General features: G+C 53.9%; 4 protein-coding genes across 5 annotated transcripts in view; 3 read left to right on the top strand and 1 right to left on the bottom strand.

The window, feature by feature from the left end:
- The first annotated feature begins 1,358 nt into the window (after positions 1–1,358).
- PROB1 (proline rich basic protein 1) lies at positions 1,359–6,145 on the top strand. Its single transcript, XM_037061559.1, has one exon. It carries the CDS (start codon positions 1,399–1,401, stop codon positions 4,483–4,485), a length of 3,087 nt encoding a protein of 1,028 aa, XP_036917454.1. The 5' UTR covers positions 1,359–1,398; the 3' UTR covers positions 4,486–6,145.
- Positions 6,146–6,811: 666 nt separating this feature from the next.
- Positions 6,812–8,890, top strand: MZB1 (marginal zone B and B1 cell specific protein). Its single transcript, XM_037061595.1, has 4 exons — positions 6,812–7,039; positions 7,847–7,965; positions 8,316–8,426; positions 8,524–8,890. The coding sequence occupies exons 1-4, from the start codon at positions 6,863–6,865 to the stop codon at positions 8,678–8,680; spliced, it is 564 nt and encodes a 187-aa protein (XP_036917490.1). The 5' UTR covers positions 6,812–6,862; the 3' UTR covers positions 8,681–8,890.
- Positions 8,891–10,100: 1,210 nt separating this feature from the next.
- SLC23A1 (solute carrier family 23 member 1) overlaps positions 10,101–24,158 on the top strand; it is a 15,213-nt gene continuing 1,155 nt past the window's right edge. Inside the window, exons 1-15 of one of the 2 annotated variants that reach the window (XM_037061525.1) lie at positions 10,101–10,259; positions 11,266–11,327; positions 11,919–12,053; positions 12,505–12,662; positions 13,388–13,476; positions 13,642–13,709; positions 13,872–14,053; positions 14,186–14,306; positions 14,590–14,746; positions 15,058–15,205; positions 15,745–15,850; positions 16,083–16,212; positions 16,316–16,459; positions 16,936–17,031; positions 20,391–20,652. In XM_037061525.1, the coding sequence (XP_036917420.1) occupies positions 10,178–10,259; positions 11,266–11,327; positions 11,919–12,053; positions 12,505–12,662; positions 13,388–13,476; positions 13,642–13,709; positions 13,872–14,053; positions 14,186–14,306; positions 14,590–14,746; positions 15,058–15,205; positions 15,745–15,850; positions 16,083–16,212; positions 16,316–16,459; positions 16,936–17,031; positions 20,391–20,638 (1,926 nt within the window). In that variant the 5' untranslated portion in view covers positions 10,101–10,177 and the 3' untranslated portion in view covers positions 20,639–20,652. The remainder of the gene's footprint in view (positions 10,260–11,265; positions 11,328–11,918; positions 12,054–12,504; positions 12,663–13,387; positions 13,477–13,641; positions 13,710–13,871; positions 14,054–14,185; positions 14,307–14,589; positions 14,747–15,057; positions 15,206–15,744; positions 15,851–16,082; positions 16,213–16,315; positions 16,460–16,935; positions 17,032–20,390; positions 20,653–24,158) is intronic. The other variant, XM_037061534.1, reaches the window with a different exon arrangement.
- PAIP2 (poly(A) binding protein interacting protein 2) overlaps positions 23,091–24,158 on the bottom strand; it is a 24,822-nt gene continuing 23,754 nt past the window's right edge. The window contains exon 4 of the mRNA XM_037061547.1: positions 23,091–24,071. Coding sequence (XP_036917442.1) covers positions 24,015–24,071 — 57 coding nt within the window. The 3' untranslated portion in view covers positions 23,091–24,014. The remainder of the gene's footprint in view (positions 24,072–24,158) is intronic.

Below are 24,158 nucleotides of genomic sequence, written 5' to 3'. Positions count from 1 at the left end.
TTTCTTACTCAGTGTTTGATCCCTGCCTATATAAACAACCCTGTGTGTGAGGGAGAGAGAAGAGAGAGGGAGAGAGAAAGCCCTGACCAGAGACCTCAAAGACAGTGGGTTCTCAGACCACAGTCAATTTGGGAAATCATGACAAAACAAAACATGTTATATTGTGAATTACATGTATACCTTCTTAACCCTTCCCCCAAACAAACTCATCAGTCTTCACAAATGGGAGGAGGGAAAAGGAGAATGCCATGTCTCTTTTTCAGGTGGGGAAACAGTCTGTGAAGGAGCATGTCAGGCTTCATCCTCTCAGAATTCATCACTTGATGGCTAGGTGATCACAGGGACCCCCTGGCGGGGGACCCACTAGGAGACTGAGTGAGATTTGTCAGGTCTAGCTTTTCCCGGGTCAGTGAGAAAGTAAGTGCAGAGGAGGGGCCAGTGTCCTAGCTGCAGGGCCAGCTGGGACCTGATCATGCAGGACCTAGAAGTCAGAAGTATTAGAGCAGATAGTGCCCATTGTCACTGCCCCAGAACACTTAGAGATGGTGGCTGCTTACCCACCGGTGCCTGTGCCCAGGGCCAGTGCTGAAGTGGTGGGGGCTGAATGAGGCCTTGTGAGTGCCTGGGGCAGCACAAAGCTATTCCTGCCTCAGTGGGACTTTTCATGGCAACCCAAAATGTTCCTGAGAGAGCCCACATTAGCATCCAGGACTTGTTCTGGTTGCCAAGGCAGCCTGTACAAGACCTGTCCACTCCAGCTCCTTCCAAGAAGTTCCCACTAAAGGCAACAGGGCCTAGCCAGGGACAGCAACTTCCTGGGGTCCTGAGCACAACTTCTGGAGTAGGGGGTCGGGAGAAGGGGAGTCCTCCAAGCAATGTTCCTCCATCAAAGGTTGTGGGGTGACTGGTCAAGGAAAGTGGGTGCGCTCTTAGGAGCTCCAACTGGGATAGGATGACAGAGCCAGGGAGCAGGGGTGCCCTGCTGTAATGGAAAGGCACTGAGGGCCAAGGGGAAGACGAAATTGCTGGCAAGACCTGAGTTGCCTGGCCTAAAAGTCTGGGCCCCCGCTTCACACACAGATCCACACACAGGCCACAGCACTTGACCTCAGGCGGGTCTCCCCGTCAGTCTCAGTTTCCCCCCCTCACCTTCCTGTCCGCCAAAACCTGGAGTGCCACCCTGGCGCTCCAAGCCGCGCCAGAGGAGAAGGGGCTTGGGAGGGTAAGGCCCAGGGTCCAGGTCTCCTGCGGGCAATACCGCTGGGTCACGAGCGGGTGCGGCCGCTTTAAGGCGCGGTGACCCCCTGGCATCCGCGGGCGGGGCGGGGACAGTGCGGGCGTCCGCGGCAGCCGCGGAGGCGAGTGCGAGGGAGGTAGTGAGCGGTGTCCGGCCCCACCATGCTGATCGCGCTCGCCCCGCCAGCCCTGTCTGGGCTCACAGGTCAACTACCCTCGGCCTCCGCTCGGCGCCAGGACTCCTCCGGTTCGTCAGGTTCCTACCACACGGCTCCGGGTTCTCCCGAGCCCCCAGACATTGGGCCGGACGCGGAGGGCCGGGCGAATTGGCCCGGGGTGGCCCCTGCGCTGGGGGCGGGTGCGCAGCCTCGCCTGTCCGTCAGCGCCCAGAATAGCCTCCAGCAGCTCGGGCCCGGCTCGGGTTTCCCGCGAGGCCGGGGCTCAGGCCCGAGGCCGCCGCAGCCCCAGCTGCGCATGCTGCCGTCGGGGGAAATGGAAGTCATCTTCGGCGCGGGGGCCCTGTTCAGCCCCTCTGACTCGGCGGATGGCGAGGTGCGAGAGATCACGGCGCGGACTTTCCGAGGCCTCTCTCCGTCAGGGCCCACGTCTCCCTCCCCAGCCGCACCACAGCCCCAGCCCGCGCCCCCCGACGGTGGCTCCCGCTGGGCTACCTACCTGGAGCTGCGGCCCCATGGGCCGGGTCTCGCCACCCCTGCGCAGTTCGAATGTGTGGAGGTGGCGCTGGAGGAGCGTGCGGCACCCGCCAGGCCCCGGACGGTGCCCAAGCGTCAGATCGAGTTGCGCCCCCGGCCTCGGAGTCCCCTGCGGGAGGCCTGTGCGCCGCACCCCCGACTGCTCCTGCGTACCGGCTCCCTGGACGAGTCCCTGGGCCGCCTGCAGGCCGCCGCGGGCATCGTGCAGGCGGCGCTGGCCAGAAAACTGAACCCCGCGGCTCCAGCCCCAGGCAGCGCCACCTTCGGGCCCGCGGATCGACCAGAGCCCGAGACTCGGAAAACAGACAGCAGTCCCCGAATGGTCCAGGAGGATGGCAGGTCTCGGCCACCCCGCGTGCAATACAATTCAGGCCCTGCTAGGGCCCCACGGCCTTGGCCCAGCCTCCGTGAACGCGCGATTCGGCGCGACAAGCCCGCGCCAGGGACCGAGCCACTGGGTCCGGTTACTTCCAGCATCTTCCTGCAGTCAGTGGAGAAGACCCAGGAGACGCAGAACCAGGAACCCAAGACTAAGTTCCCAGGAGAGACTCTTGATCGAATCATTCTGAGGCCACAGAGTCCGCCTTTCGAATCCAGAGACCGCTGGGAAGTTCCAAGTAAGGCTGTGAGGCCGAGGAGCCCGTCCTCGGTGGGGCAGGCTCCAAATGGAGGCGTGCGGGGTTCTCACTGCCTGGCCCCGCAAAACCTGCCCCCGTGGGACCGGGCTGTTCGGAAGGTGAGTAACCCGTCCTTCCCCGAGGCGTACTCCGCATGGGAAAATCAGGATCCCACCGTCGAGGAAACTGTCAGCAGAAAAAGCTCTCCCCCTCTGACCCTTTCTCCGTGGAATCCGGGTGTTGCCAGGGCAAGAAGCCCACCCCCTGAGGCTCCTTCACAGTGGGCGGTTCCACTCCCCGAAATCGGAGCTACACTAGAGAGGAGTGGGAGTCCATCCCCGCCGGCCTCAATCTCAGGGGAGGCTCCAGATCGTCCTGTTGGGACGTGGAGCCCATCGCCCCAAGAGACATGGGATCCCACAGTGCAGAGTTCATCGGTAGTCTATGAACTACCGACGCAGGAGGCCGTGAACGGCGTGGTCCAGGGGAAGCTGGCGCCGCCTGCGCCACCCTCACCTAGGACTCCAGAGCTAACAGAGGCTCAGAGTCCCTCCACGCGGGAGATGCCGGACCTTGCCTCCCGAGGCAGTCGGCGGTTGCCAGAGGTGGCTGCACCCGACCCGCCCTTCAGTCGCCTCGAGGGCACTGTGGATTCGGATGAGCTCCCGGAAGCCTTGGGCCCTGGAGAAGCGGCCCCGGAACGCCCGCGTGTGGCTATTCCAAGGCCCCGCGACGTGCGCAAGATGGTGAAAACCACCTACGCTCCGAGCTTCCCGGTGGGAATCCCAGGCTCAGGACTGCCTGCGCCTCCTGTGGATTCCCGCCGGGAAGAGGGTGGTGCATCCAAGACGCAAGAGCTCCAGGTGCCTGGGACCCCCGCCCCGGCTCACTACACTTCTGTTTATCTCAAGGACTTTCTGCCGGTGGTATCGCACCCCTACGAGTCCCCAGAGCCACCCCCCAACACCGCTCCCCGGGACGCTTCTCAGCCCAACGGGGTGCTGCGGCGAAGGGCAGAGAACAGCACAGCGAAACCCTTTGCGCGCACTGAGATCCGCCTGCCTGGTGCCCTGGCATTGGGCCGCCGGCCAGAGGAAACCAGGGCAGCCCTGGTGCGCTGTCCTGGAGGGGGCAACCGGGTTACGGAGGCCCAGCGCCGTGTCCCGGATGGTGAGGGTACGACCAGCCCCCTAGGTGGAGCTCGCGCCTTACCCCAACAGTCGTCCATAGGGCCAGCAGGGGTCCAACTGTCTGGACCACACGGCCCCAGCTCCCCTCAGGTGCACCCTAGCTCAAGCCCTGGGAGAGCACCCAAATTAGAGACTCCCCCTTCGGTCCCCGAGCCTGCGACTGCGACCCAGGCGCCTGTCCTGCGGGAGCCCCAGGCATTGGCTGGCATAACAGCTCTGCCCCAGCCCCGCGCAGCCTCTGCACCTCCGATGGACCGGTCCCCTGACGGCCCCTCCCAGGTGTCACGCAGGCCACCTGGGGCCTCGCGCGCCGGAAAAGTCCTGGTGGATCCCGAGAGTGGCCGCTACTACTTCGTGGAGGCGCCGCGGCAACCTCGGCTACGGCTGCTCTTTGACCCTGAGAGCGGGCAGTACGTGGAGGTGCTTCTGCCCCCTTCGCCCCCGGGGCTACCCCGACGCATCTACACCCCGCTGGCCCTAAACCCCAACCTCTACCCGCCTGCCTATGGGCCTATCCCTGGCCTCTCACTGCCGCCATCCCCTGGCCCCCCACCCTTCAGCTGCACCCAGCCACCCTGGGCTTCAGAGGCGGGGTCCCTGGACCGGATGTACTACCTGCCCGTGAGTGGGACCCCCAGCCCTGCACCCCCTCTGTTCCTCTGTGCTCCTCCTACCAGCTTGGGTCCGGGTCCTGCCCAGGCCGGTAAGGCCTCCTTGTTCCCTGTATGAAGCCCCCCAGGACCTGATCCGCATGGTGTTGAGGCCTGTTGATGGCCTTGAAAGGTTCAGGCATCCAGTCCCCTGCCCGTCTTCTGTCACCTTTTTTGCCCATCTCATCTAGTCCTCAGACCGGAAGTTACCTTCGGAGAATGTAACTGAGCTCCCGGGAGCTGATGGAGCTGGAGTTCAGGAAGTGACTGCCTTCCTTCCACAACAGCACTGTATGCCCCTTTCCCAAGCATTCCCAGAGTGCAGTGTGTGTGTGTGTGTGTGTGTGTGCAGGAAAGAGAGGAGTCTTGGGACCTGTCCCCAGGAGCCAGGCTGAAGGGGTGTTGGCATTCCCTAGGAACAGCAGGAATTGGGAGCAGCAGGGGACAGGGCTGCCCACAGAGGTGGTGGTTGTCTGTTCCTCCCTGAAGGCGGGCCCAGCTGAAGTGGAGCAGGCTAGTGAGCAGGGGCGGGATGGAGGGAGAAGGCCTCTGGCCATCAATCTGTTACAATTTGGAAGAGAATCTAAGCCTTGGCCTGGGAGGCGGTGAACGGAAGTGGCTGGTGCAGCCAGGCCAGGCTGTGTCAGAGAAAGGAAGCTGTGGGGCCAGCAGGTGGAGGTGGAGCAGGGAAGTAATACTGGAGGTGCTGTGATGTACTTGGAGGCAAGTGGGAAAGTGGCCACAGTCCCTAGCTGGGGCCCCACCCTGTATTCCCATGTCAACCCTGGTTTCTGACTTGGCTTCTCTAAGCCCTCAGAGCTGAGCTGGCTCATCCTGGGGCCAGGGATGGGGGCTTCAGCGATTCCCAGCCTGGGTAGGAAGCAGATGAAGTGAGTCGTCAGGAAGGACTTACAAGCAGGAAAATGGTTGAACTGTCGTTCCAGAGGAGCCCCCTGACCCCTCGGGTGGAGCAGAGAGTAGAAAGGGGCTGACAGTAGAAGGACGCATCTGTGTGGGGCTGGCCAGAGAGACTCAGAGCCCTCAGCTGGTTTCACTTCCCCAGCAGCGATGTGACAACCATGCTGGGAGGGGCTGGCTCTGCAGGCTGCTCACAGCCTAGTAAGGGACGGGACCCAGAGCACGTGTTCCAGCTGCCCTGAGATTCCAGAGATGCTGAGGAGGGCAGAGGAAGGTGCATGGAGTAGGTGGAGGGTGCTCTGTGTGGGGGTCTGTGTGTAGTTCTGAGCTTGAAGTGCCTGGGCCTTGCTGAGCATGTATGTGACGTGATGAGTTTGGGGAAGAAAAGTGCCCGTTACAAGCAGTATTTGGGGTGGAGAGGGGTGCCTTCATTAAGTTTCATGCCCTTGGGAGACCAGGGGCCCTCAGAGTCCCTGCCCCCTGCCTTGAACTGGAAACTGACTGGGAGAACTATGAGCCAGAAAAAGCTGGACATCTTTTCATGGTCGGAGATGCTGTTTCCATAACGTGGAGGGGCCTTGGGCCTGTCACCTCATCCTGGTGAGCAATAAATCTCTGACCCAATGAGCTCTGATGGCTGGAAGAACTGGTGTCAGGTGTCTGATTTCCTGCTGTGGCCCTTTAACACCCCCATATGCCCTTTCCTGCCTGGGTGGAGGGGACACTAGGGCTCAGGGAAGGAAATCCTGTGTGTCTTTAATACACTGTGGCGTCCCTGCCTCAGTGAGTTTGCCTCCCAGGGAGGAACCCCTAACCTGGCAACCACACCTGTGGCATCGTTCCTCCTGACAGCTGAGTGGCCAGTGGGCTTGGGGGTCAATCGGGTCTAGGCTCCAATTTCAGCATGGCCCCTTTAGATGCGTGGCCTTGGATTTGTCACCTCTCTGAGCCTTCGTGTCTCTGTGGTAGAATAAAGATTACAGTAACCAGCCCTGGCTGGTGTGGCTCAGTGGATTGAGCACGGGCCTGTGAACCACATGATCATGGTTTGATTCCCAGTCAGGGCACATGCCTGGGTTGCGGGCCAGTTCCCAGCAGGGGATGCACGAGAGGCAACCATGCATTGATGTTTCTCTCCTTCTCTCTTTCCCTTCCCCTCTAAAGATAAATAAATAAATTCTTAAAAAAAAAAGATTACAGTAACCAACCACCTCCTCCTGGAAGGTGCTCAGCACAGTGCCTGCCACATGGCCAGATCCCAGGACTTGGGAAGTATCAGCCCCATGTGTCTTGCCCAGGACTGGCCACTCCTTGCCTCATTGTCCCCTACCCAAAAAATGGAGCTCAGTTGGCTGGCACCCGTGTCCCACTAGAGGAGGTGCACATGGGGTGTCTCTGGGCGGAAGGGAGAAAATGGGAGGGGTGAGGTGTCAGTTCCCCATTGGTCTGGGTCAGGCACTCTGGGGAGGCCCCCACTGCACACACGTACATCTGCATCCTGACCACAGCCCACGCTCACCAAGCTGGCTCCACGAACCATGAGGCTGTCACTGCCACTGCTACTGCTGCTGCTGGGGGCCTGGGCTATCCCAGGGGGCCTCGGGGACAGTGCTCCACTCACAGCCACTGCCCCTCAGCTGGATGATGAGGAGAAGTACTCGGCTCACATGCCCGCGCACCTTCGCTGTGATGCCTGCAGGGCAGTGGCCCACCAGGTGAGTCCCTTCCCAGAGCAGTCCCCTGCCCAGGCCTCCTCAAGCCAGACCCCTCCATCTACCTCAGATGCCACCACTTGCCTTTGATGCCCAAACCCCACTGCTGGCCATCCAACCAGGCTCAGCCTTCCATGATATTGCCATCTTCGCCTCACCTGAACCTCCATGCTTCAGTTTACACATCAGTCCGTCCAAAGGAGATCAGAAATCTGGGACACCCCCCAGTATCTTGAGGTCCCAGGGAGTCACCACCTTGTGGTCTCAGGCTCTTCCAGTTCCAGGCCCATGTCAGGTCTGGACTCCTTCCTAAAATAAGACCGAAGCGCACTGGTTTGTGTGTTCATGTGTTCTGAGTGCATGGATATATGAGTGTGTGTGTGTCTGAGTTCACACACAAGCCTGTCAAGTCTACCTGAGTACCTCTGTGGGGTGTGGGGGGTGGGGAAGCGACCTGTGAGTACACGTGTCACTGAAGAATGGGCTGGGTTTTTTTTCTTTCCTTGTGGTTTAAAATAGCATGTGCTGATGGGCAGGTGTGCCCTGGGGGAGGGACCCCACTGCCTGGCCTAAAATTCCAACTCAGTGTTTCCCACTCACCCACCCCGTCCCAAGAAAGTGGATCCTGCCTCAGCTGGTCCAGTCCCAGCTTTCAGGACCTGGGGGAGGACCCCGAGGCCTGCCTCACAGGTGCTTCCTGCTCCAAAGTCTCCCTTGCCACCCCATTCTCACCCAGAGACCCAGGCTCCTGGTCTCTCCCCTACACTGAGCGGCCCCTGAGCCCTGACTCTCAGCTTCTCCTTGTTCCAGATGGGGCAACATCTGGCAAAGGCAGAGGCCAAGCTTCACACCCACAGGGAGCGTCAGGAGCTGAGCGAGTCGGTTTACACAGATGTCCTGGACAAGAGCTGCTCCCAGGCCTGGCAGGAGTGAGTTGAAAGTTTGGTCCCTTCTTTCCTCCAGGGGCAGGACTTGGTGGGTAGAGGTCCCCACTCTCCCTCTCACACCACACACACTCCACTAGGGCTCTGGTCATGGTAGGGGGTCAGTTGGGACCAAGTCTGAGTTCTGGAGCTGGGAGCAAGTCAAAGGGTAGATACCCAAGCGACAAAGTCATGGAGCCAGGAGTCTAGGAGGACCCCCTCTGGTCCTCAGTTTTCCATCAAGGATGATCAGAATCTGGGCACTGAACTTGGCAAAGGCCCAGTGTGCCAGCTTTACGTAGAGACAGGTCCCCCACTGGCCAGGCCCTCACTAATGTTGTGTCACTCTCTTCCAGCTACGGGGTTCGAGAAGTGAACCAGGTGAAACGTCTCACGGGCCCAGGACTTAGCAATGGACCAGAGCCACACATCAGTGTTATGATCACAGGGGGACCCTGGCCCACCAGGTGTGATGGGAGGCAGGAGGCAGGATGGAACCCTGGGAACCTTAGTTTACCCCCCTTAGGGCTGGCAGAGTCTGATGCTCCTGTTGGGCTCCCCTAGGCTCTCCGTGACATGTCTGCACTACCTGGGGGAGTTTGGAGAAGACCAGATCTATAAAGCCCACCAACAAGGCCAAGAGGCTCTGAAGGCATTTCTGTGCGGAGGCCCCGGGGGGGCCTGCTCAGAGGAGGTGCCACTCACGAAGGCAGAGCTCTAGTCCAACTCCTCCTTCCCCTCGGGGTCAGCCCCTGAAGACAGCGGGGCTTCTTCTGGATCTGCCCTGACTCCTTTCTGCAGGCTGCTTGTGGGCAGGGAGGCCTTGCTCTTCCGGGCTGCCACCCTCCCTCCTCCTCCAACTTTGGGGCACTGGGGCCTGGGAGGGGCAAGGCCTTCCCCTACGGAGTCAAATAAAACCCAGGGACCTTGATTCTTTCTCTCTGCAAAATGGGCTTGAGGGGCTGGCTGGGAGGGCAGATGTTGGTGTTTCTGCTGATGTACCCCTAGAGGGCCAAACACAGCTCCCACCATCTTTCAGAGGTGAATGAGGTCTGTCGTGTTTGGAAATGTCAGTGAGCAAAGGCATATGGATCCAGTTATGTGAACAGTGAAACCCCAGCTCCACCATGAGAAAGAAGAAAAACCATGGAAAATTCCATAAGCAGGTCACCTTGTAGACACACCTACTGCAACCATTGGGTGCTACTGGGGCCCCGCCTGGAACGGTAGTCTCCCTGGGTCTACACCCAGCTGCTGCTCACTCCCTGACCCCAGCTGGCATAGTTGGGCCCTGGGTGCGCCTGCCTGGGAGAAGGCGGGGCAGGGTTCCTGGAACGGGCTGGATTCAGCATCTCAGCTCTAAGTCCTGCTTTCTCCAGAAATTCTTCCGCCCTGGGGTTCTTCCTTAGCAAACAGAGTCAAGGGTCCCGCCTGGGGCCTACCTGAGTCTGGAAACCTGGGGTCAGGTGATGATGTTACAACTTGCAGTTTCCGGAGTGAGTGCGTCTCTGATCCTCCAAAGCCAGGAAGGCGGACAGAATAGACACTAATCCCCAGGTGAGAGATGCAGAAACCAAGGCTTAGACAACAGAAGAGGCTCAGGACATGTCCCAGGCTGAGCAGTGGAACAGTTGGGAGGAGATACAGATCTGGGTGGTGGGGAAAGGTCATTGCTGGAGGAATAGGGGTACACCAAGCAGGCCCTGATTCTCCAGCTCCCCTGAGCTACACGGAAGCCCGGCCCCCTACCATTTATCACCTGTTCCTGACCTGCCTTAGCCTCCTCATCCCTGATCCTCCGACGAGAAGAGAGCCCCTAGGCACCAGGATGGGAGCCGTGGCCCAAGCAACTGCTGAGTTGTATTAGTTGTGGAGCTGGGAGCCTGTGATGTGCCCTGTGTTCACGTGGGGTCTGAGTCCAGGTGTCATGAGTCCTTTGTGTGGCTGTGTCTGAGACCCTGCACAATCTGAGGGCTTTGTCTGTGTGGTTGAATTGTCTAGAGGACGGGGAGGTAGGGCTCTGCCTCCACGGCCCCCTGGGGAGCACTAGGGAGGAGAGGGTGGTAAGGAAAGTGCTGAGGAGCAGCTCTGAAGCTTCAAACTGGTCAGACGACTTTGGGAACCGGGGAGCAGGAGCCAAGAAGGGAGAGGAGAGGCCAGTTGGACAGAGGAACAGCCCAGAAGCTGGACAGGCTCGGGACGGACTCAGGGCTGCGTCATGAAGCTGCTTCCCAGCTGGAGAGCGGTGCTGCCCGTGAGCCCTCAGGGCCGGGTCTGGCCATGGGCACAGCAACCCAGAAGTAGGTGGGCCCTAGGAGGGCTGGGGCTGGGCAGTACTGTGGGGAGCAGAAGCTCAGACCTAGACCCCACCAGCTGGGGGCCTTAGCCTCTCAGACACCAGGTCCCTCTCAGCCAGCTCCAGGCCCCACGGCCAGGCTGGCTGGATCTGCCAGGAGGGAAAGACGGGCTGGGCCCAGGGCTGGCTTCGGGAGCTGGGTGACTTGCACTCACATGGCCTGGTGCTTAGAAAGGCCCTGGACTGTCCACTGCTATGCTGTTGCTGTCTTAAAATTTGTAATATTTTCGGAACCGCATTTTCATTTTTCACTGGGTCCTGACTTGGGGCCCAGGCAAGGCAGGGCCGGCCTCGGCAGCTTCTTCGGTGGTATGACCCTGGGGGGTGAGCGCAGTGGTGGGGAGGATGCCGCTTCGTCATATTCAATACAGTGCAAATGCAGGAGTTCAGGCCAGCCCAAATTTTAGCAGTTGTTTTCTATACTCTTGGTACCTTTGTGGCCTTGGTCAGATCACATCTCTTAATCTGTTTCCTGAGCTGTAAAAGAGGTTAGCACTGCCTAGCATCTGGGCTTAAACACAACACACAGGTGTTGCCTGGCACACAGTCATACCTCTATAATGAGAGTGGTTATGATGACAATGATTAACTTGTTATTAATATTCAGATGGTAACATAATAATGACTGTTTTTACTCCTTTTCCTATCGCTTCATCCAGAGCTTGGTAAATTTCCAAACTGTCCACGCCTCACCCCCAATCTGGCTCCTTCTTGGAAAACAAGAACAGGTCTCATGTCCAGGCTTAGGTGCGGGTGGTGAGTGTGGGAGAGGCTTGGGAAGCCTTTGCCACTCCCTGTGACCAGAGTTAATACATCACCTCCACATGGGTCCTGCTTTCGCAATCTCGATCGGAGCTGGGGATCTGGTTACAGATTTACTTTGAACCATGTCTGATATGTGGAGTAAAGTCCTCCTTGGCCTTTCTGTAGCCATCCCCTCTTCTCCTCAGGAACTGCTCATACCTGTGTCCCAAAGATGACAGCCCAGGAGGAACGTGAGGGCCAGACACAGGTGCTGGGGGATGGGTGGGAGCCAGGCAGGGGCAGGGTGAGGTGGGGGTTGGAGGGACTGCGCAGGCCTTCTCCCTGGGAGGGCAGAGACAAAGCTTCTGATAAACTTCATCCAGCCACTGTCACAGGCTCAGCATGGCATTTGGAGGATGGGATGGGGGTGGCAGTGGGGGTAAAATAGACTTTGGCTTGAGGGCCAGTAGGGCCACAACCTACCCCCACCCCAAAGTGACATCCCAAGGACCTCCAAAGGGCAGAGGTGGGGCCAGGTTGGGCCCAAAAGGGCCTGTGCAGTCTCCAGCCCGCTTGGCCCCAGGACATCTGACTTAGGGGCCCATTCTCTTTGCTGGAAGGCCTGGGTCCCAAGGGCTCCAGGAGCCTGCGCAGTGGACTCAGCCTGCACAAAGCAATGTGAGTAGTCAGGCCCAGGGACAACTGGGTGGATGGACTGGGATGGAGGTGAGGACCACAGGCTCAGACCCCATTCTGAGGAGCTGACAGGCCACTTAGGCACCTGATTGATTCTGGGGCAGAACTGACTTTGCCAGTGTCCTCCTCTCCACCCTGAGTTACTGCTCTCTGCTGTCCCCAGGATGAGGACCTGGGCCTAGCCGGGACCTCCACGAGGGACCCCCCTGTGTCCCTGCCCACAGAACCCAAGTTCGACATGTTATACAAGATCGAGGATGTGCCGCCCTGGTACCTGTGCATCCTGCTGGGCTTCCAGGTGGGTTTCCCCGACAGGTCTCTCCACTGCACACTCCCCAGAATTCCCGCCCCCTCCCTGGCTACCGCTGATCTTAGGTAACAGGAAGAGAAGCCTAAGGTCAGCAACAATGACTGTCACCAAGCGGGGGTGGGGAAGAGGCTTATGGTACCCAAGAGAGGATTAACACCACTTTCTCCTGGGAGCAAGTGTCACCTGCCAGGTGTAGTGTCAGTGACCGGGAAGAGGGCCTGGTCCACAGAAGAAGCAGGAATAACTTGGGGGCAGATTAGGAATCCCCACAGGTGAGCAGCAGCCCTCTGGGAGTTCCTTGTGGGAGTGGCCATTCTGGGTGGGTATTTTTCCTAGGGCAGCATAGCTTCAGGCCCACCGAGGCTGGCTTGAAAACTGTTAGGGGGCCCCGTTTCCCTCTAAGCCCTGTGGGCTTCATGCATGCCCCCTTGCCCCCTAGCATTATCTGACATGCTTCAGCGGCACCATTGCTGTGCCCTTCCTCCTGGCTGAGGCGCTGTGTGTGGGCCGAGACCAGCACGTGGTCAGCCAGCTCATTGGCACCATCTTCACCTGCGTGGGCATCACCACCCTCATCCAGACCACACTGGGCATCCGGTGAGCTGCCCCTCTCCCAACTGCCAAACAGCACGAGCAGGTGGTCTCTCTCAGAGGACTCCTGGGACAAAGCAACCTGGATCTGCCTCCACCTGCTGCTGCTTCTCCCAAGCACAGCCTTACAGCTAGGCAGCTGGGGTCCTACACTGGCATCTGACCCTCCTCGAGGACTAGGAGTCTGTTTTTAAGGGGACGTGCCTCAGCTGGGCAAGGATCAGTCCTGGTGCCTGCTCACCAAGCTGATTAAGCCCCATTCAGGGTAAAAAGGGCCACCTGCTTCCCTGCTCAAAGGCCTGAGCAGCCTCTTCAATAGTCTGTCTTCCTGGGGGGCCAACCCTCTTGTCACAACCCTAGGCTCAGGTGGCCAAAGCAAGGTTGTTTGTGTGGTGAGAGGAGGGAGGAAGGGTGTGAGTGGAACTTGGATGCAAGAACTAAGCTGTCCCCTTCTAGGCAAGTGGCCCCTCACAGTGCAGGAGCTGGTGTTGAGGAGGAAAGGGGATGGGTTGTGGGCCAGGGGCTCCATTTGTTTTCCCAAGATGTTATAATAGAGTCCTGCCTGGGGCCTCAGTGACTGCCCTCTGCTATGCCCCCACCCTTGTGCCTCTGCCTGTGTACCTTTGTGTGACTCTTTCTCTCCCCCTTTCTCTTTTGTGTTCCTCTCCCCTGTCTTTATGTCCCTGCCCCCACCCTCCCTCACTCCTGCTGTTTCGTGCTTCTCCTTCCAGGCTGCCGCTGTTCCAGGCTAGTGCCTTTGCATTTCTGATCCCAGCCAAAGCCATCCTGGCCCTGGAGAGATGGAAATGTCCCCCAGAAGGTGAGCACACTTCTGGGGCCTGTGTTGGAGAGTGGGGGAACTAGAAGCCTGGAGGTCTGGGTGACTGTCCCAAGTTCAGACACGGGGATGCATTCATGGCAGCACCTTCTCTCCTTATGTCTCTGTTCCTTGTTCACATGTGTTTGTCCCTATCTCTGCCCCCAGAGGAGATCTATGGTAACTGGAGTCTGCCCCTGAACACCTCTCATATCTGGCACCCACGAATGCGAGAGGTGGGTTCCCATATGGAGTAGAAGGGACCTGGACCTGAGGAGGGGGCTAGATGGGAGTAAGGGCTACTGCTGAATTAGGAAATAACCCAGAGGCCTTTTTATAAAAAATGTAGAGATCATGGCTTCTACATAGTAACTTAGAGTTGATCTTTGCTCTTCTAGGTTCAGGGTGCAATCATGGTGTCCAGCATGGTGGAAGTGGTGATCGGGTTGATGGGGCTGCCTGGAGCCCTGCTCAGCTACATTGGGCCTCTCACGGTCACCCCCACCGTCTCCCTTATTGGCCTCTCTGTCTTCCAAGCTGCTGGTGACCGGGCTGGTTCACACTGGGGCATCTCAGCTTGGTGAGCAGACACCAGGACTGATCCTTGTCCAGCCCCAGCCCATTTGCCCCCTACATTTTCTTTCCCCTTAGTCCTGTCTCCTGTCCCAAGCCTGTCCTACAAGCCATCTCTTCCTTTTGCCTCTCTCCCCAGCTCCATTCTCCTGATCATCCTCTTCTCCCAGTACCTGCGCAACCTCACCTTCCTGCTGCCTGGCTACCGCTGGGGCAAGGGCTTCACTCTCCTCCGCATCCAGATTTTCAAGATGTTTCCTGTGAGGAATTGACAAGCAGCTGGGGCTGGGACTGGGGTGGGGCTGGACTTGTGTCCAGGGCCAAAGTAGGGGACAAGGGCTGGAATAGCAGGGGAACTAGAGCTGGAGCAAAGACTAGGTCCCAGACAGGGACTGGAGCAGGTGATGGGGGCTGGGATCTAGGGCTGGGGCCAAGGCTGGGGTTGGGGCTAGGGCTAGGGCTGAGGTAGAGGCTGGTTAGCTTGGAACAAGACCTCTAGGGCTCTAGGGCCCTCAGTGTGTGACTCATCCTTCCCCACTTCAGATCGTGCTGGCCATTATGACCATGTGGTTGCTCTGCTACATCCTGACCCTGACAGATGTGCTGCCCACAGACCCTACAGCCTATGGCTTCCAGGCACGAACGGATGCCCGAGGGAACATCATGTCTATTGCACCCTGGATCCAAATCCCCTACCCCTGTGAGCAACCCCACCTGGGCCCCTCTGCCTTCAACTCAGACCATCTATTAGGCCCCTGCTGATTGACCCCAATCCAGTTGATGATCAAACTAGCATTAGCCGCATAGGTCCTGTGTGCCAGGCAGAGTGGTTTAACTCAGACAAAGTCTTGCTGCAGAGCTTTGCAACTCTGAGAGATTCCCACATATGCTCCTATCCCTCTGCAGCTTCCACTCCAGTTCGAGACCTCTTTACCCTCACCCCCCAACTACCTAGACTACTTCCTAACCCACCCGGGGACGCTACATTCATCCTGTCTCCTCTCAACCCAGGTCAGTGGGGACTGCCTACGGTGACCGCAGCTGCTGTGCTGGGAATGTTCAGTGCCACACTGGCGGGTATCATCGAATCCATTGGCGATTACTATGCTTGTGCCCGCCTGGCTGGTGCACCACCCCCTCCGGTACATGCTATCAATAGGTATGCCCATTTGCCCTCCTCAATATCTGATCCCTTCCGAGGCCACTCAGGAAGCAAAGCTAGTAACAGGGTTGAGTCCCAAAATTGAGCACTGGGTAGATCACTGATACTCTCTAGACTTCATTCTTCTTATTTATGAAATGGGATGGATGTTCTTATTTCTCACTCTGAATTTTTGTGAAGAGTTGAGATACTAATGAATTCAAAGGATAGATACCACAGTCATTGACAACCTTCCATGAGCCTAGCCCTTGCGGTGAGTTCTTTTATGCATTCCACCAATGATTCTGTGAGACAAGTACCCTTATTATGCCCATTTTACAGGTGAGGAAATTGAAACCCAGAATTGCCTAAGGGAGTAAGTGTCAGAGCGCTGGCACCAGTGCTCAGACCAGAGCTCTTGGCTCCCACACCTACCTTTGGCCTGGAGTGGGGAGTCTACTACAGAGAGTTGGCAGCTTTCCCAGAAGGCGAGCATCCTAGCCAGGGTCATGGGGCAGAGCTTGGACCAAATCCCTCCACTCCCCATTTCTTTACAGGGGTATCTTCACCGAAGGCATCTGCTGCATTATCGCGGGGCTGTTGGGCACAGGCAACGGGTCCACCTCATCCAGCCCCAACATTGGTGTGCTGGGGATTACCAAGGTACTTTGCTGAACAAGAGCAGCACAGAACGCCACCCACTCCATTTGCGGCAGGCCTCTCCCCAAGCCGGTCTCCACTTTGGCCTAGCCCCAGGAAGGGTCTTTGAAAGACCCTGAACTGCATGAAGCCCTGAGGCATTTGTGCCCAGCTCTTATCACAGGCCCCACCCATCATGCCCCGCCCCGGGACTCACCCCTGGATTATATAGCCCCACCCTCTGACTCCCTGGCAGGTGGGCAGCCGACTTGTGGTGCAGTATGGTGCGGGCATCATGCTGGTCCTGGGGACCATTGGCAAATTCACAGCCCTCTTTGCTTCGCTCCCTGACCCCATCCTGGGTGGCATGTTCTGCACCCTCTTTGGTGAGTGTTGCGCGCACGTGGATCCCAAGTGGCAGCGCAGTGGCGGCATGGTGCAGCGTACCCAGCCCGCACAGCGCCTCCAGAGGTTCTCCTGCACCCTCAGGCATGATTACCGCTGTGGGGCTGTCCAACCTGCAGTTCGTGGACATGAACTCCTCCCGCAACCTCTTCGTGCTTGGATTTTCCATGTTCTTCGGGCTTACACTGCCAAATTACCTGGATTCTAACCCTGGCGCCATCAATACAGGTGCCTGAATGTCACTGGGGGAGGGGGGAGGTGTGGAGGGCCAGCCTCTGGGCACAGTTCCCTCCCTCAAAGGCTCCACGCAGCTACAGCAACAAATCCGCTGGACTCTGGATGCTTATCAGCAGCTGAGGAGCTAATTAATTAACAGGTGTCCTTTACTAAGACACTTTCTGTGGACAGGTATTGAGCTTTACATATGCTCATTTAATTTTCACAATAACTCCATGAGATAGATACTGTTATCATCTCCATGTCACAGAGGTGGGAAGTGAGACTTAAAATGATTTGTCCCAAGGCAACAAGTAGCAACTAGCAAAACTGCAAAGCAAATCCAAGGGTGGGAGAGGCAGAGGTGCAGATAGATTTGAAGGTTCCAGCTCCAGCCTGTTGAAGGAGGTCAGGCTGCCCAAGAAGTCCCTGACGTCTGTTCTCCAGATGGGGCCATGATACCCATTAGCCCCTGGCCTATCCCACAGGCAGTGCTGAAGTGGACCAGATTCTGACTGTGCTGCTGACCACGGAGATGTTCGTGGGTGGGTGCCTTGCTTTCATACTGGACAACACAGTGCCAGGTATGGGTCAGCCCTGGGAGGAAAACAGAATGAGGCTGGGCTGATTTGTACTCCAACATATGGCCCCTGAACCGGAGCTGTGACCTGGTCCAATGCGATGTAAGCCCTGTAGGCAGCAAGAAGCAGGAACAGATGGGCTGGTGGAGTGCCCTCTGGTTGGAGGAGAGACCACTGGCCGGCACAGACATGCCTCACAGGTCTTGATGAGGGCAGGGCTAGGAGAGTTAATTCCAGGGCTCTCATCTCTTCTTCATTTCTTGATAGCCACCAGGGTGAGGGCTATCCTTCGGGTGCTTTTTGTTTTGTTAGGACAGATAGAAATGCAGCACCAGTTTATTTGCAAAACCCACTCCAAATATGCCAGCAACCTGCAACAGCGGCTGGAAGACCCCTAACTTTTCTCTTTGCTTTTAGGGCTTTTTGTAGAGATTGTGGATACTTAGTGGGGGTTCCACAGAACCTCCCTGGACCACATTTATGTGCCCAGCGATTATATAAAAACTAAAAGTCACCAGATGCCTTAACTAGTAGCAAACATTGTTACCATTTATCAAACATCTTCGGGTCAGGCATGGAGCTGTCATTCTCAAGAACTCCTGTGAGGCAGAAACCATCAAGTGATTCACCAAAGGTCACTTCTGCAGATTTCAAATTTTGCAAATCTGAGATATTAACAAAGTCCATCTGATGCAGTCTGTGGCCTATGTCCCAGCCATTTCACCACATGACCTTTGCTGGAGGCTTTCAGGGGGACTGGAAGATCTGGAAAAGCTCCATGGAGACTGGAGTAAAGGCAGCATCACTACTGGGAGATTAGAAATGGGAGTTAACAGGATGGTCTTCTATCTCCTACCACTTGACAGCTTGAACAGGGCTGCAGACCCCACTTGCTTTTCCCTCTCAAGGTATGAGTTGAGTCTGCCTACACACAGCTGGTGGGTTGAAGTGTGGGCAAGGAAGAGACAAAGACTCCCAGGCACTTTTAGGGATTTTAGACAGCATCAGATAATGAGGGAGCTCTCGGTAGCAGCTATCCCTTGGATCATGATACCCACCTCCCATTTAGAAGCAGCTGGGCTGCGGAGAAAATCTGCAGCCTCAATGCCTGGGGACATGGAGGGCATCAGGTGTGCAGCTATAAACTGAGGGGCTTCTCTGTGACTTGGGTAGCTGAATTAAGCTCACCAGTTAAGTCTCAGACTGCCTCATGGAGTTCCTCACATCCCCATCCTTCAGTCCAACTGTCCATCAGCAACCATCCTTACCAGGGGATCATATATTATGCCACGTCATCTTCAAGAGTCCTTCAACACACACCGGTGAGGAAGCTGAAGCTGAGTGGTGAAATCACTTGCCTAAGGCCATACAGTCTGGACTCCAACCCAGGTCTTGCTAGCTCAGAACTCAAGTCCTTACTAGCTTTCTTTAGCAGGATGGGAACACTTTGCTGATATATCACTTCGCATTTGCTTTCTCTTTACCCTTCTATCCATTACCCAACCTTAGAGGGGCAGTCAATTTAGTTCACAAAATGTTAGAGGAGGCCCTGGCTGGCATAGCTCAGTGGATTGAGCGTGGGCCTGCGAACCAGAGGATTGTGGTTCTATTCCCAGTCAGGGCACATGCCTGGGTTGCAGGCCGGTGCCTTGCAGGCTAACTACCAGCAGGGGATGCACAAAAGGCAACCATACATTGATGTTTCTCTCCCTCTCTCCTTCCCCTCTAAAGATAAATAAAATCTTAAAAAAAAATTGCTAGAGGAGCTTACCAGCTTGGCCTTTGGTTAGACACTTAAAGGGATATACAAAAGAAAAAGTGTTTCTCTTTTGAGGAGTTCCTAGCACAAGATAGGAAGTAAAACTGAGCTTAAAGCAGTAAGGTCAATAGGACTAGGCTGGAGTCATCTGAAGGGCTTCCCGGATGAGACTGGTAGGGCTTAGAATGAAACGGACTTGGAGGAGCAGAGGACTTGCAGGCAGGGAGGGATACGAGACGAAGGTGAGGGAACTTCGGGCCAGCTGTTGTGTCCTAGCAGTGGTGAGGGGGGCAATCAGACAACAGAGCCCTGTGCCATACCCACAGCTCTTCCCTTCCACTTTGCCCACCTGTGCAGCCAGGCCCAACTCAAAGAGTGCCTCCTCCAAGTAGTCTTCCCTGAAGACCCCAGCTCTCCCTCAGTGCCTTCTCTTCTAACTCTGGGACTCTTCATATGCCCTGCTCACGGGGTTTTCAGGACAGTCTGCCAGCATATGGAAATCTCACTCTTACCAGTAGATTTATACTGTGCCAGTTTTCATCAACCAGCTGCCTTGTGAAAAACCTCAGAGAGCTCATGCAACCCTCTGCCACTTTGTAGGGCAAATTCCCATAGTTATAAAAAATCCCTACCACCACCACCACCACCAAAAATTTTACTGTATTTTTTGGGCCATAAGATGCACACAGATTTTAGAGGAAAATAGGGGAAATTTTTTTGAAGCAAAAAATGTGGTAAAATATTAACATAAACAACACAATATTTCACCAATGTAAATGTAAACAGAACTCAACAGCACCATTAGCAACCATTATTCCTCCCAAATTGGGTGGGGGGGGAGGTGTGTCTTATAGTCTGAAAAATACAGTACTTAGCTTGACTTTTTTTAAAAAGATTTTATTTATTTATTTTTAGACAGAGGGGAAGGGGGAGAGAGAGAGAGAAATATCAACGTGTGGTTGCCTCTCATGTGGTCCCCACTGTGGACCTGGCCCGAAACTCAGGCATGTGCCCTGACTGGGGATCAAACCAGTAACCCCTTGGTTCACAGCCCACGCTCAATCCTCTGAGCTACACCAGCCAAGGCTTAGCTTGACTTTTTGAGGTTGCATTACAGAAACAAGAGTTTATTTTCCAAATACAAAATCATATTAATACTGATTATAGTGTTTGGATGCACACCAACCTGCCTCCACAGCAGTCTAGGTACTTTTTGGTCTCCAACAGCCCGGCATACATTCACCCCATATTCAAGACGTAGGATGATAATGACTTAAACTTTTGCCAGTTTCTTCACCATAAAATTTTGTGTCATAGTGCCTTCAGGTATATTTTGAAGAAATAAGATAATGAAACTAAAGCAGCGCAAAACCTGGCACACTGTAGGTACACAATAGACACTAATTATAACCTGTTTCCTTTAGGGTTCTCTAGAACTCTGGCCAAGTCAGGAGCTGAAAAATTACTGATTCAACCCTTTTTAGAACCAGAGATACTTGAGAATCAAGACAGTCATTCCAGAAGTCTGCTTCAGAACTACATGGGAAGGGGAGGTGGCTGACAGTGGCTGGCCCTTGTAAGTGACCCCACTGTCCTTTTGCAGGGAGCCCAGAAGAACGAGGGCTGATACAGTGGAAAGCTGGGGCCCATGCCAACAGTGAGACGTCTGTCAGTCTCAAGAGCTATGACTTCCCCATTGGAATGAACATGGTAAAAAGGTTTGCCTTTCTGAAATACATCCCTATCTGCCCAGTCTTCAAAGGATTTTCTTCAAAATCAAAAGACCAGCTTCCAGTTGCAGAAATTATTCCAGAAAATAGAGAAACTGAGCCTGCCTGCACCAAAGTCTGAAAAATCACTCTCAGGTAAGGTAGGGTGTGTTAGTCTATGGCTTTGGTGAGAGGGTTAAAGAATCATATTCTTCTGCTGTAACCAAAGAAACACCAAACTACTCAGTTTCCATTTTTTGTGGCCTATCTGGGTGTCCTCAAGGGGAAGGTAAACTGAGTAAAAAGTCAATGTATGGATTTCAAGTGGAATTACTTAACTACTTTATAGTTAATAATGGAACTATAGAATGGAACTTCCCAACTGGTGTGGGCTACTAAGAGGTTACAAGTATGTTGAAATACTGACCCCTTCAGCCTTCTGGGTACCTGGGCAGAAGCTGGGTCAACTGGAAGCCAAGTGACTCCAACCACCAGCAGCCAGCCTCATTTCTGAACTCCAGTATGCTAAGCAAGTAACACTTTATAACATGGAAAAGGTTGAGAAATGATATAGCACAAGAACCAGAAAAATCCTCTCATGTGCCTTGTTTTAATAATGGTCATAAAAAAACCAGGATGACTTCCTTTAGTTACCCTGGGGTGATCATCTGTCCCAAGGACTTCAAAAGAAAGTAGTGGTGCTCCCCTAAAACTTCCCATCTCTACCTGTAATGCAGATACCTGACTCTCTAATAATGAAACATCAAAGTAGTTTTAATGTGCACGTTCCCTAAGAAAATTTCCAACAAAGTGAGAGCTTAGCCTAGATGACTACTTAATAGTAGTAACAACTACTTATTTATTTTTAGAGAGGGGGAGGGAGAGTGAAAGAAAGGAAGAGAAACACCAATGTGGTTGCCTCTTGTGCACCCACCACTGGGGACCTGGCCCACAACCCAGGCATGTGCCCTAATTGGGAATTGAACAAGTGACTGTTTGGTTCACAGGCTGGCACTCAGTCCAATGGGCCACACCAGCCAGGGCATAACAACAATAGTTTAAATAGAATATTCTATGTGCCACAGACTGTCTTAAGTGCTTGATGTATATTAACTAATCACACAATCCTGAGATAAATACTGTTATTACTACTGTTTTAAAGAGGCAGAAACTATCACAGAAAGGTCAAGTGCCTAGCCTAAGACCACTGGATTCACAGGAAGTCTAGCTAGTGTATACTCTCTCTCTTTTTAAGATTTTATTTGTTTAGAGAGGGAGAAGGAAGAAAGAGAGAGACAGAAACACTGATGCACGAGAGAAACATTGATTGGTTTGATCCATGACCTCTCACATGCCCTCCACTGGGAAACCTGGCCCGCAACCCAGACATATGCCCTGACTGGGAATTGAACTGGAGACCTTTCAGTTCGCAGGCTGGCACTCATTCAAGTGAGCCACACCAGCCAGGGCTGGTCTTTGCTCTTAATCATTAGTTTACAATGCCTAAGTTTATAATCTCCAAGAATACTGCACTGTGATCATCTGGCAGGATGTGGAAATATTTCTGCGCTGAGAGAGAAAGGATCTATAAGCCAGCAGTGCTCCGTGTGGTACTGAGCTCTTAGGTAACAGAAAGGACTGGTTGTATCATGGCTGCAAAAAGAACAAGAACCACGCAGGATCATCTCTGCTTCAGGGTTTCTTTAAAAACCTACCTGATTATTAGTTTGTTACAATAGCTATTAAAAACCAAGGGGGCACAGGTGCTCACACCCAGTGATCAAACTCCCAGGGAGAATCTGAGCCTGAACTGCTTACATGGCTTTCTTAATCCTGAGCCCAGCAAGCTCAAGAAAAGCAGAGGACATTATTAACAACTGAGTAGGGCCATAAGGAAGAATTGAAAAACCAGGAAATTGCTAGTTAATTGACAGACTATCCTAAATCTTAGTTTACCATAAACAGCCCTAGCTGGTGTGGTGTAATGGATTGAGTGCCAGCCTGTGAACCGGGGGGGGGGGGGGGGGGGGGGNGGGCGGGGGGGGGGGGGGGTGTCACTGGTTCAATTCCCAGTCAGGGCACATGCCTGGGTTGTGGTGGGGGGCATGCAAGAGGCAACCACCCATTGGTGTTTCTCTCCTTCTTTCTTTCTCCCTCTCTTCCCTCCTCTCTAAAAAAACATTTGCCATAAACATATTATAAATAAGCTTGTGATAGGGAAAAAGCAGAACATCTATGTGAATCAAAATAGCAAACCACTCCAGTTAGACCAGCAATGGCTTGTGAAGGGAAGAAGCCAATGAAGGTTATAGTCGAGTCAGGTCAAGTTTCTTAACATGGATATCCTACAATTGCCCTGACACTGTAGCCTGAGATCAGTGTGGCCTGCAGAAGGGGCTTTGTGCTTTATTTTACTGTTGTACTTTGGACAGATACTTACATAGCAAGACGTGTGACACAATGGGACCTAATAGTTTAGTCTGTTCTCTCAGCAAATCTTGCCACTAGGGTTATCCTGAGGGACTGAGCCTGGAACTAAGTGAGTATCACCACTGGGAAGTCTGCATTCAGTACCAAGAAACACAACCATCAGCTTAGTTCTACTATTATTTATTTTTTTAAATATTTTTGAAAAAATATAATTTTTTTACAATATTTTCAACTTAAACACTATTCACACTGAACACGTATGGCAGCTTAACCTACCCAAATATGAAGTTTAAGAAGCCAAAACTGTTCTAGCTTAGTTAAAAGAAAAGTTGTGCTGCAGACTATTGTAGTGATGGTTAACAGAGCAAGGAAAAGCACCACTCAAATCAGGTTACAATTTCTTTGTTCAATTGGATTAAGGGTTGGTCAAATGTTAGACTTTACAAAGGCATAGTTACAAGGAGGATTGCAGGAGATGCAGCTTTCAAATTACATTCTTCCTCAGATATATTTTGACATGATACCATACCACAAAAGCCAACACTAGTTCTAATCTGATCACTACCTCAGGAACCGAAGACTGATGTGTCTACAATGAATTATTTCAAATTAACAACCTTCCTCAGAAGATTCTTTTTGATTGGGATAAACAAATTTAAGTCCGAACTGAGAAATTTGCTTAGCAACTAGAACTTAATTTAAATTTACTCACTTAAAAAAAAGCTTAGACAGTAACAAGTGTTTAGTTAATCCTAAGGGACCAGTTTATTCTAAAAAAAAAAGACAATTCACTAAGTTAAAGGTCATTTAATCCGGTGCTTAGTTACAACTTGACTGGTGCTTCTTTCCTTGCTGTCTTCACATCAAGCCATGGGGCCAATTCTGTTTTTCAGTAAATGTTTGACAGCTTTTTACTTAATAACAGTCTCAGCACTTTTATTAAGCATGCAAGACTAACAAAACTTTGGCAATGCATAAGTGTAACACAGTGACAAGAGAGCTTTTACAATTAAGTCTTCTAATACTGCCTTCACAGTGTGGAAATTGTGCTACATCCACCAAAAGAGGGCCCCGTCTACTCAAATATTTTAGTACTTCACCCCAGGAACAAACTCCTTTGCATTTGGATTCAGATTGCTCTTGACCTGGAAAACAAGTACATAAAAAAGCAAGTTCATTAACAGATGGCTTCATATACTCAGAAGCATTCAACCCAGATCTACATACAAAAC

The sequence above is a fragment of the Sturnira hondurensis genome, unplaced genomic scaffold, assembly GCF_014824575.4.
Source record: "Sturnira hondurensis isolate 20B ecotype Veracruz unplaced genomic scaffold, ASM1482457v3 Scaffold0001120, whole genome shotgun sequence".
NCBI classification, from domain to species: Eukaryota; Metazoa; Chordata; class Mammalia; order Chiroptera; family Phyllostomidae; genus Sturnira; species Sturnira hondurensis.
This window is presented reverse-complemented; position numbering and strand designations above follow the sequence as displayed.

What these genes read in the sequence shown, in the direction of transcription:
- PROB1 (XM_037061559.1), top strand. Translation starts at nt 1,399, where the DNA reads ATGCTGATCGCGCTCGCCCCGCCAGCCCTGTCTGGGCTCACAGGTCAA.
- MZB1 (XM_037061595.1), top strand. Translation starts at nt 6,863, where the DNA reads ATGAGGCTGTCACTGCCACTGCTACTGCTGCTGCTGGGGGCCTGGGCT. An exon ending in GCAGGGCAGTGGCCCACCAG is followed by an intron (nt 7,040 to 7,846) that starts GTGAGTCCCTTC and finishes TCCTTGTTCCAG; the next exon opens with ATGGGGCAACATCTGGCAAA. An exon ending in GGGGGACCCTGGCCCACCAG is followed by an intron (nt 8,427 to 8,523) that starts GTGTGATGGGAG and finishes GGGCTCCCCTAG; the next exon opens with GCTCTCCGTGACATGTCTGC.